A 10389-nucleotide genomic window follows, 5' to 3' on the forward strand; every position below is an offset into this window, starting at 1 on the left:
AGAGCCTAGTGGTTAGAGTGTAGAGCCTAGTGGTTAGAGCGTAGAGCCTAGTGGTTAGAGTGTAGAGCCGTAGAGCCTAGTGGTTAGAGCGTAGAGCCTAGTGGTTAGAGTGTAGAGCCTAGTGGTTGGTAGAGCCTTAGAGTGTAGAGCCTAGTGGTTAGAGTGTAGAGCCTAGTGGTTAGAGTGTAGAGCCTAGTGGTTAGAGTGTAGAGCCTAGTGGTTAGAGTGTAGAGCCTAGTGGTTAGAGTGTAGAGCCTAGTGGTTAGAGCGTAGAGCCTAGTGGTTAGAGTGTAGAGCCTAGTGGTTAGAGTGTAGAGCCTAGTGGTTAGAGCGTAGAGCCTAGTGGTTAGAGTGTAGAGCCTAGTGGTTAGAGCGTAGAGCCTAGTGGTTAGAGTGTAGAGCCTAGTGGTTAGAGTGTAGAGCCTAGTGGTTAGAGCGTAGAGCCTAGTGGTTAGAGTGTAGAGCCTAGTGGTTAGAGCGTAGAGCCTAGTGGTTAGAGCGTTGGACTAGTAACCGGAAGGTTGCAAGTTCAAACCCCCGAGCTGACAAGGTACAAATCTGTCGTTCTGCCCCTGAACAGGCAGTTAACCTGTTCCCAGGCCGTCATTGAAAATAAGAATGTGTTCTTAACTGACTTGCCTGGTTAAATAAAGCTTAAAAAAAAAAAATAATAATAAATAAATAGTTGAAGTGATGAATGAAAAGTGATGATGAAAATTACAGGCCTATCATCTTTTTAAGTGGGAGAACTTGCACAATTGGTGGCTGACTAAATACTGTTTTGCCCCACTGTATGTGATAAAGTGAAAATCTGAGGCCTACACCCGACCTGCAAATATAGAAAATACCTTGTACAGTTCTCTTTCTTCTCTTGTACATTTATTTACTGATAGACATGAACTGCACAATAATGATACATTTATGGTTTTCTCTATTTTCAACCCACCTGCCACCAACCCGCCCTTTCATCCACACAATATTTAATGACCCTAAACCCACCCTGGATATAACTTCGTTATGAGTCAACCCACGAGTCACTAGTGTGTGTGTGTGTGTGTGTGTGTGTGTGTGTGTGTGTGTGTGTGTGTGTGTGTGTGTGTGTGTGTGTGTGTGTGTGTGTGTGTGTGTGTGTGTGTGTGTGTGTGTGTGTGTGTGTGTTATTATGACCGTAACATGACCACTCACCAGTAGTAGGAAGCACCTGTTCTCCAGTTGGGCTCCCATACACCCCAGGATAGTGACACCAACCACCACTAGACCAATGATGAACAGTCCCCCAGCTACAGTCTTCACCTCAACTACACACACACACACGCACGCACACATCACTGTGCACGCACGCACGCGCACATGACCACACACACACACGCACGCACGCACGCACGCCGCTGCACGCACGCACGCACGCACGCACCAACCACACACATCACACGCACGCACACACACACACACACACACACACACACACACACACACACACACACACACACACACACACACACACACACACACACACACACACACACACACACACACACACACACACACACACACACACAACAAAAACACAGGTGTGTTTTCAGAGGAACAATCACACCCTTGTCTCTCTCATAACATTTGAGTTAATATAGAAACTCTGAAATGTGACAAATGGCAATTCTCTGTCCAGTTACAACTTACCAGAGCTGAGAATGGCAATGAAATTGTCCTTGTCAAACAATATCCATACCGCACATCCAAAGATACAGAGCCCCAGAATCTGTGTAGAGGATTCAGAATGCTGCATGTCACTTCATATGTAGTACATGAAACCCCCATGTCGAGAGGCGAAGCCTCATCTCTGCATCGTTTTTAGAAGATTCAGATGAGGAACGCTAGCTGGTTAAGATTAGGGAGGGTTAGGTTGAATTCTCCATCTTTTTTGTTCTTACCAAGAAAACAGAGTTGAAAACTGCTGCGAAGAATTTCAGAATTTGAAACTTGTCGTCCACCTTCATGATGTCTTCCTGATATTTGATCTGTGGTTTCTTCTCACTGACACGGCGACAAGCAACACCAATGGCAGACAAACTATTTTTCTCTCACTGTCTGCCTGACTATCTGCCTGACTACTGTCTGCCTGACTACTGTCTGCCTGACTACTGTCTGCCTGACTACTGTCTGCCTGACTACTGTCTGCCTGACTACTATCTGCCTGACTACTGTCTGCCTGACTACTGTCTACCTGACTACTGTCTGCCTGACTACTGTTAAGTTAATGCTTTATTTGGTAGGTGCCATTTCCTGGTTCCATCACCTTGGGAACAGAGTCCAGCTCCTCGTTGTTCTTAATAATTAACTACTCCCACGCATGAAGGTATCACACACACACACACACACACACACACACACACACACACACACACACACACACACACACACACACACACACACACACACACACACACACACACACACACACACACACACACACACACACACACACACCACACACACACCTACCACACCACACCTACCTACCTACCTACCTACCTACCTACCTACCTACCTACCTACCTACCTACCTACTTACCTTACTGATACTTGAAGTGCTGTGGTCAAAGCAGCCTGTGCTGCCTACAAAACCACATGGCTGTGAATAATTCAGGAGAAGGAAAACACAGGTAGTTACTGATTTACGCACACACACACACACACGCACACACACACACCTACCTATCTACCTACCTACCTAACAAACTGCAGTGTTCCTCACCGGGCTTACTGTAAAACATCACTGCAGTGTTCCTCACCGGGCTTACTGTAAAACATCACTGCAGTGTTCCTCACCGGGCTTACTGTAAAACATCACTGCAGTGTTCCTCACCGGGCTTACTGTAAAACATCACTGCAGTGTTCCTCACCGGGCTTACTGTAAAACATCACTGCAGTGTTCCTCACCGGGCTTACTGTAAAACATCACTGCAGTGTTCCTCACCGGGCTTACTGTAAAACATCACTGCAGTGTTCCTCACACCGGGCTTACTGTAAAACATCACAGTTTACAGAGAATGGTGCGAAAAACAAAACACATTCAGTGAGCGGCATTTCTATGGGCAAGAACACCTTGTTAATGAGAGAGGTTAGAGGTGAATGTCCAGACTCTTTCAAGCTAACAGAAAGGCTACAAAACAGTTGTTTAAAACAGTGTGCAGAATGGCATCTCTTAATGTACAACACCGTGAATAATTCAGGCTGTTGTGGAAGCAAAAGGGGTCCTACCCAGTACTCGATAGGTGTACCTAATAAAGTGGCTGGTGAGTGTACAGTAATGTCAGATCTGAAAACATGGTCTGGAAAAGTGGTACATGGGACCATAGAAACAGTGTCTGATAAATAATGATGATGAAATATGTACATCCATAGATAATGTAGCACAATTAGTTCATGTTCCACGATAATTGGTGTCAATGGATCTCATTATCCCGAAACTTTCATGATCTAAACATGGCATATTGTTTGTCAGTTTCCATAAAACTCTGCATTAAGAGTAATGCGACTGTTACTCATCATTTTGAGCAGTTGTATCAATTGATAGTTAGATCATTGTAATGAAATGAATAGACAGTCATCTCAGATGTAATGTGTGAATTGATAGTTAGATCATTGTAATGAAATGAATAGACAGTCATCTCAGATGTAATGTGTGAATTGCATTTTGAAATTGTAATACTTTGATGTCAAGTTGTCTCATTTTGAACAGGTGATTTTAGTTCAATGAACAAATGCTCTTAGCTTTATGTTTATTGTATCCAAGCAATTGGAAAAAGTGTTTTGAAAAGTTTGCATTTTGATCATTGGTTGTGTGTTTTGTGTATAGAGTTTTGAAAAATGACATCAAGGTTCCGAAATTAGTGCTAAAGTGATTGTAAAAAACTGTAATCTAAATGCAGAATGGCAGTTCCACCGCCAAGCGCTAGAGGGCAGTGTCATTTGGACACTGAGCCACAACTTACGTGCCGCAGCAACTCTCTTCTCTGCCGCAGCCATACAGTAGAGGAAGACAGAAAGACTTCCGCGTACAGACGTTTAATGTATTTTCAGGTGAAATATGCCCCGTTACTGTGCTGTAAAACTTTGCAAAAATCGTGGAGGAACACCCTCTAAAGAAAACAAGAGAATAAGCTTTTACCCGTACGGTATCTATTATTTTCCCATCACGTTTCTATGTGCAGATACAGTACTACTCCTAGCTAGCTTAACGAGCATGCTCATATTGGTTGATGGCTAGCGTTGTGTATCCAGCAGTGCCCTCTGAACAAATAGTTAGCTGTCATAGAAAAACACAAAGCCTCCTTTGTTTACCATTGTGTATAACAATTGACGAATGACTGGTGCTGCATTTGTTAATATTGTGTTTCTTGGTCTTCAGCCTAGGCTGAAACACTAGTAACGTTACAGAAGCAATGCTTTGTATGTAATCTTGAGAATTTGGATGGGGCTGACAAATTGAATTAGGGCATGTCAACAAATGTAGCTGTCTTAACAACATGTTTGTATTGTCTCCTCCCACAGGTTCCCTTTGCAAGATGAGGTCAGGCTGCAGATATGGGTAGACAACATGAAGCGAGAGGAGTGGACCCCCAGCAGACACCAGTACCTGTGTAGTGAACATTTCACTGAGGACTGCTTTGACCTGCGATGGGGGATCCGGTACCTGAAACACACGGCCTTCCCTACCATCTTCCCTCACACACACGATGTAAGTAGACAGACACCCCTTCTGTGACACACAACAAAATTAGCAGAAGTCTTAATGCACATTTCCAGAAAAGTGACAGCTATTAAGAGTTTCACATTAGTTTGATCATGCATTTTACACGGATCGTCATTGCAGTGTACAAAGCATTGTGTTGGGATATTTTCTTTGGGATTCATCGGGGCTGGGGTCAATTCAATTTGAAGGCAGTCGATTCAGGAATTTATTTGAATGAAAAATTCAAAATGGAAAAAAAAGTTTTGAAATGAATAGCTTCTACTCCTCAGTTTATTGAGAAGTCATTGAAAATAGATGCTGTTTTTTCACATTTTTAATAGTTTTTTAAGTTGACTGCCTTGATTTTGAATTGAACCATCCTTGGAATTGATTAAAGTTCAACATCAAATTGTATTGGTCGTACAACATATTTTGCAGTGAAACGCTTTAATTTCTAGATCCAACAATGCAGTAACCTAATAATACAAAATAATACACACAAATCCCCCCAAATAAAAATACATAAATTACAGCACTATACATGTCTATATTATGACAGCATGATTTCTGCTTGTGTTTAATCATCACTCTTTCCCCTCAGGATGCAGATAAAACCGTTTCCACCAGTAAGAACACCACCAAGCCCAAAACCAGGATATGCGACGCCAACATTGAACTCATCCGCTCCCCCTCCCCTCCTGGCAAGAATACACCTCTGATTCTGAAAAGGACAGTCAGAGTGGAACCAGTCGTGGTGAGTGTCACTCCTGTCCTTAACCCTGAGGATGCCAGTGAATCTACGGTCACTACACTGTTATATGAAAGACCGCTTGTTTCAGACACAGAGGCCTCTACTCCTAGTGAAATGGTCCTGGGGGAGGTGATGCTCTCAGAGACCCAGGCTGCAGTGTGTGAGGTGAACAGAGAACTATCTGGAGACAGTGGTGGGATACTGACAGCCTCATGCTTGAACCTGTCTGGTGAGACACAGACACTGCAGCAGCTGGATACACTGGACTCCACTGTGACTGTGCTCTGCTGTGAATCCCTCGTCCCTGTCGGCCATTTGTCTGAATGTGAAGCCACGGTGGACGCCCTCGGTCAGACGTTTAGGATCTTCCCTCTGGAGCTGCGGAGGGAGGAGTGGGTGGAGGAGGGGGGACACATCTCTGTGTACGAGCACTCCTACTCCAAACAGGACACGGACCAGGAACAGCTGTGGAGGAAGACAGCCAGCCTCCACACCAAGATCATGGAGCTGGATAGGAGAGAGGAAAGCACCGTGGCTAAAATACGATCGCTTGAGATCGAGATGGCACATCTGAAGAAGAGCAACATTGTTTTAAAAGACAAGCAGAAATTACTGGAGGACTATATTACTTCTGCGTTGCTCTGATGTCTTAACCGTAGTGCTTTGTTTCCATTAACAACAGTCTTTCTAATGAGATGTATTTTGTATAGTTATTACAGTCTCAATCACTTGTACTTATTTCTTATCTGTTTACATGTTTCACCAGAGTTATATTACTTACTAGTAGTGAGGCCCTTCTCAAAGAGCGTTGACAAGGCTAGAATCTGTTCTCCAGCTCGTTCTAGTCCTTCCGTTTGTCTCCACTAGGTGGCACTGTGTCTTTAGGACAGGCCCTGGCACGATGCACTACTGTTTCATGTTTCGACATCACTGACTGACATATTGTCAATATTAGTCGTGTAATTTGGAGCGTTTTAAGGGAAGTGATATTCCCTATTCTTGTGCTACAGATGGCTGCTTGTTTTATTCAATGGTATAGTATTCAGATATCATATCAAATCTACTGTGCTACAGTTGGCTGCTTGTTTTATTGAATGGTATAGTATTTGTATCTCATATCAAATCTACTGTGCTACAGTTGGCTGCTTGTTTTATTGAATGGTATAGTATTCATATATCATATCAAATCTACTGTGCTACAGTTGGCTGCTTGTTTTATTGAATGGTATAGTATTGTATCTCATATCAAATCTACTGTGCGGTCATACGGATCCTTACTTTGCTGGTTATTAATGTATGAAAAGGCATGTGTTTTTCACTAATGTTTTATATTTATTAGGATAATAACAAGCAGCCTGCAGTAAGTATCTGAGTGACTGAGGCGACTACACCGTTTTAGGTGCATCTTCTTGGTTCTAATTCATAGTTGAATAGGAAAAGGTGCAATGCTTTGTTCACTATTCAAAAGAAAAAATGTATTCAAGCAACTATTAAAAGCTTGACGTTTCGGGCCTTCATCGATTGCCTTAAATAGACAGGTTCTGATAAATGAACCGGTTCTGGTGAAGACCATTGAACGCCGAAACGTCAAGCTTTTAATGCTTTCTCAAATAAAATAATATATTTGAATGTTAACCAAGCTTTGCACCTTTTTGATGATGTAACTGGTTGCTCCTTGACTCCCATTGGTTGGACGTCCTCTACTTCTTTCCATAAAGAAATTAAATGGTCAACTGATTTCTCATCAATGAAAATGCAACACTGCGGTCCTCTTTCTTTTACATTTTTACATTACATTTAAGTCATTTAGGACGCTCTTATCCAGAGCGACTTACAAATTGGTGCATACACCTTATGACATCCAGTGGAACAGCCACTTGCATCTAAATCTTTTAAGGGGGGGTGAAGGATTACTTACCCTTACTTACCCTATCCTAGGTATTCCTTGAAGAGGTGGGGTTTCAGGTGTCTCCGGAGATGGCTTACATTACCTGCAACCCTTTTATCAAAGCACTGGCAATGACATCACACGTGTCATGATGAAACTGATGGTGCTTTCAAGACAACTGGTCAAATCATGACGTCAGTGATCTTCATGTTGGAGCTTTATGCAGCTGGGGGTTCTAGCTCCGACTCCTTCTGGAGCTCCCACCTTCCTACCTGTGGATCTGACATCATGATTTGACCTTATATTTTATGGAGTCCCCGGGCTTCAGAGGCCTGAGTCCCGGGCTTCAGAGGCCTGAGTCCCCGGGCTTCAGAGGCCTGAGTCCCGGGCTTCAGAGGCCTGAGTCCCCGGGCTTCAGAGGCCTGAGTCCCCGGGCTTCAGAGGCCTGAGTCCCGGGCTTCAGAGGCCTGAGTCCCCGGGCTTCAGAGGCCTGAGTCCCCGGGCTTCAGAGGCCTGAGTCCCCGGGCTTCAGAGGCCTGAGTCCCCGGGCTTCAGAGGTCTGAGTCCCGGGCTTCAGAGGCCTGAGTCCCGGGCTTCAGAGGCCTGAGTCCCCCCAGAGGCCTGAGTCCCGGGCTTCAGAGGCCTGAGTCCCCGGGCTTCAGAGGCCTGAGTCCCGACTTGGAATTCCGAGTTGACGACCGTTCAAAGCTATTTTCCCAGAGCTCGGAGCTCGTTTTAATCTGAATTCACAGATGTTTTGAACGCACTGAAGTCTGAGATTTCCAAGTTGACAGTTGTTATGAACGTGGCGTAACCTCGAACCAGAACTGACCGTTTCATTTCACATCACTTGTAGTGAAACATAATGTGAGCAAACCACGAGCATTCCATAGGAGCAACAGTAGAGAGATATAGCAGATACATGTAGCAGAATAGAATAGAAGGGCTGCTTGTAGGAAGGGCTGCTTGTAGGAAGGGCTGCTTGTAGGCTATTGTGAGATGAAGGGAGCTCTAATCACACTGTAGACGACACGCTGTTATTTTGACCTGAGATCTATAAGAGAAACGTCACACGCCTCACAGAGCCACTCTGAAGACACACGACATTGTCACTTCCCCAGTTTATTGATCTCGGGTAAAAAGAACAGCATGTACACTGAGATGACTGATTGATTACTAGTCTGCAATGCTACAAAGTCAACTTCACAGCAATGTTATTGATATCCGAGAAGAACTTTTGAGCAGTAATGAAGAAGCTGGGGACTTCACTGACGGTTTAAAATCATATAGGTTGACTTTGATCATGTAAAGATTGGCCTATAGGTCCTGTCCTTGGCTCTAGATGATTGGCCCACGCCCTTGTTCTGTGTCTGTCCAATAGAATGTAGCAGCAGCACAAATACAAGGACACAACAACCAATCATGTCGGTCATAGGAAAACAATATTTATTCAATTCCAGATGTTAATTGCTGTGCTTGTGTGTTTCAATGCAGTACCTTTGTGTTCGTAAACACATCTAATGAACTTTATATTACATTAGAACATGGCCCTCAAAATGGCAATCTGATTTTGCTCCTCACTCTTCTGCCTTTAGGCTCTCTCCTGGTCATCTGACTGCAGCTCTGTCTGTTGCCAAGTGATAGTCTCATCCTGTTTGTATCCTAGATCCTATGCAGAATGCAAACTGCCATCGGGCAGCTGTTATGTCTGCACTGCACCAACCCAGAGGGTATTTCAGAAAGCAGGATGATTAACTTAGACAGCTAACTTTGATTAGCAGCCACATGTAACTGTTGATGTTCTGGTTGATTAAGAAAGCTATTTTTTATTGGTTGTTTTTATTGGAAATATTGTTTTTATTGGAAACTTCAGAACTGTGAAGTTATTTCAGGCTGTGTTGGACAGTTAGCTGCTAACTCATTGATCCAGGTTTCTGGAGCAGCAGCCGATTCACAGGGTTTGTGTGGATACAGGAAGAACTCCAGGTATGTTTGAACTGAACATCTAAGCACTGACTTTTTGCCTTAGAAAAGCACTTACTTTAATTGTAGCCACAGTCATAACAAAAGACAAGTGGTTTGTCAGGTCCATTTTTATCAATGATAATTATATGCTGATGCACTCGTCATAGCCGACCTTTCTAAAGGCTCATTAGATGCCAAAAGTTCACTTAGTCTCCCGTTGACTTCGCTGCACGACTACGTCAACATTCGTTAGGATTCACCCCTGCATCTTTCTGCCTCCATCCCCTGAGACAAACGCCTTCCATCCCTGCGACCCGAGGCCTGGTCTGCTTCCCTAAGGGGCTGTATAACACACTACTATGGCCCATTTGGAACACGCTCCCTGACTGCACTTGCCTGAACGACTCGTGTGAATAAATGAGGTGCATTATTCCAACGCATTAGTCAAGACTCTAAACAAACAGACTTAATGGGGCCATTGTTTGTTCTGTACTTAGAGTCTAATTTCATTTCAGAGTGATAAGTCTCTTGATGGTATTATTATTGTTGTTTGTGAAAGGCTAATGCTAAATGAAGCATCCATCCACTGTGTTATGTCCATTCAAACATAGAGTATACTTCTAGTAGTTGAAGGCAAGCTACTAATCACCTCGAGTGTAAAGTATAAACATGCATTATGCATGGTGTTGTCAGAACAGGTCAGTCGTTTTTGATTTTCATTTGAGACAAATGACTCCAGAAAAAAAAGTGTTTTCTGGAAGTATTTACACGATCATTATTGGTTCAATTGAGTCATGGCGCTGTTCCACGTGTTTCATGCACATACGTAACCTGACGCAGCGGGCGTTTCTCTCTGGTCCTGATGAGAAGAATGTACTGTCGGGGGAGGTTCTCTTCTGCACTGTTGAACCAATCCAATAAATGTGGAGGAGGAGTCAAGATGGAGCCTTGTTGACGTCCTAAAGCGGAAGTCCCGTCACAGACTCTTCCTATTTCCCCTGAAAACCAGATGCATCCGGTTGTTACCGACCCGCCGAGGGTGGAGGAGAT

At 43.8% G+C, this 10389-nt stretch overlaps 2 protein-coding genes and 1 long non-coding RNA gene across 5 annotated transcripts in view; 2 read left to right on the forward strand and 1 right to left on the reverse strand.

Moving 5' to 3' along the window:
* LOC127926685 (uncharacterized) overlaps nucleotides 1–33 on the forward strand; it is a 1288-nt gene extending 1255 nt beyond the window's left edge. Inside the window, exon 3 of the long non-coding RNA XR_008124819.1 lies at nucleotides 1–33. This exon is cut by the window's left edge and continues 67 nt beyond it. This is a non-coding gene — a long non-coding RNA (uncharacterized LOC127926685).
* The window catches only part of LOC127926683 (CD82 antigen-like), a 4262-nt gene extending 2183 nt beyond the window's left edge, over nucleotides 1–2079 (reverse strand). Inside the window, exons 1-3 of the mRNA XM_052512171.1 lie at nucleotides 1932–2079; nucleotides 1681–1759; nucleotides 1186–1298 (exon numbers count right to left, since the gene is read on the reverse strand). Of these exons, the coding sequence (XP_052368131.1) occupies nucleotides 1186–1298; nucleotides 1681–1759; nucleotides 1932–1997 (258 nt within the window). The 5' untranslated portion in view covers nucleotides 1998–2079. The remainder of the gene's footprint in view (nucleotides 1–1185; nucleotides 1299–1680; nucleotides 1760–1931) is intronic.
* Nucleotides 2080–4015: 1936 nt separating this feature from the next.
* Nucleotides 4016–7240, forward strand: LOC118372481 (THAP domain-containing protein 5-like). 3 transcript variants are annotated; one of them, XM_052512179.1, is made up of 3 exons: nucleotides 4016–4083; nucleotides 4555–4741; nucleotides 5337–7240. In XM_052512179.1, the coding sequence occupies exons 2-3, from the start codon at nucleotides 4601–4603 to the stop codon at nucleotides 6129–6131; spliced, it is 936 nt and encodes a 311-aa protein (XP_052368139.1). In that variant the 5' UTR covers nucleotides 4016–4083; nucleotides 4555–4600; the 3' UTR covers nucleotides 6132–7240. The 3 variants fall into 3 exon arrangements, with proteins under 3 accessions (XP_052368139.1, XP_052368137.1, XP_052368138.1); XM_052512177.1 differs by having other exon boundaries at nucleotides 4025–4173; XM_052512178.1 differs by having other exon boundaries at nucleotides 4038–4178.
* The last annotated feature ends 3149 nt before the right edge of the window (nucleotides 7241–10389 follow it).

This window comes from Oncorhynchus keta, unplaced genomic scaffold, assembly GCF_023373465.1.
Source record: "Oncorhynchus keta strain PuntledgeMale-10-30-2019 unplaced genomic scaffold, Oket_V2 Un_contig_8047_pilon_pilon, whole genome shotgun sequence".
Taxonomy (NCBI): domain Eukaryota; kingdom Metazoa; phylum Chordata; class Actinopteri; order Salmoniformes; family Salmonidae; genus Oncorhynchus; species Oncorhynchus keta.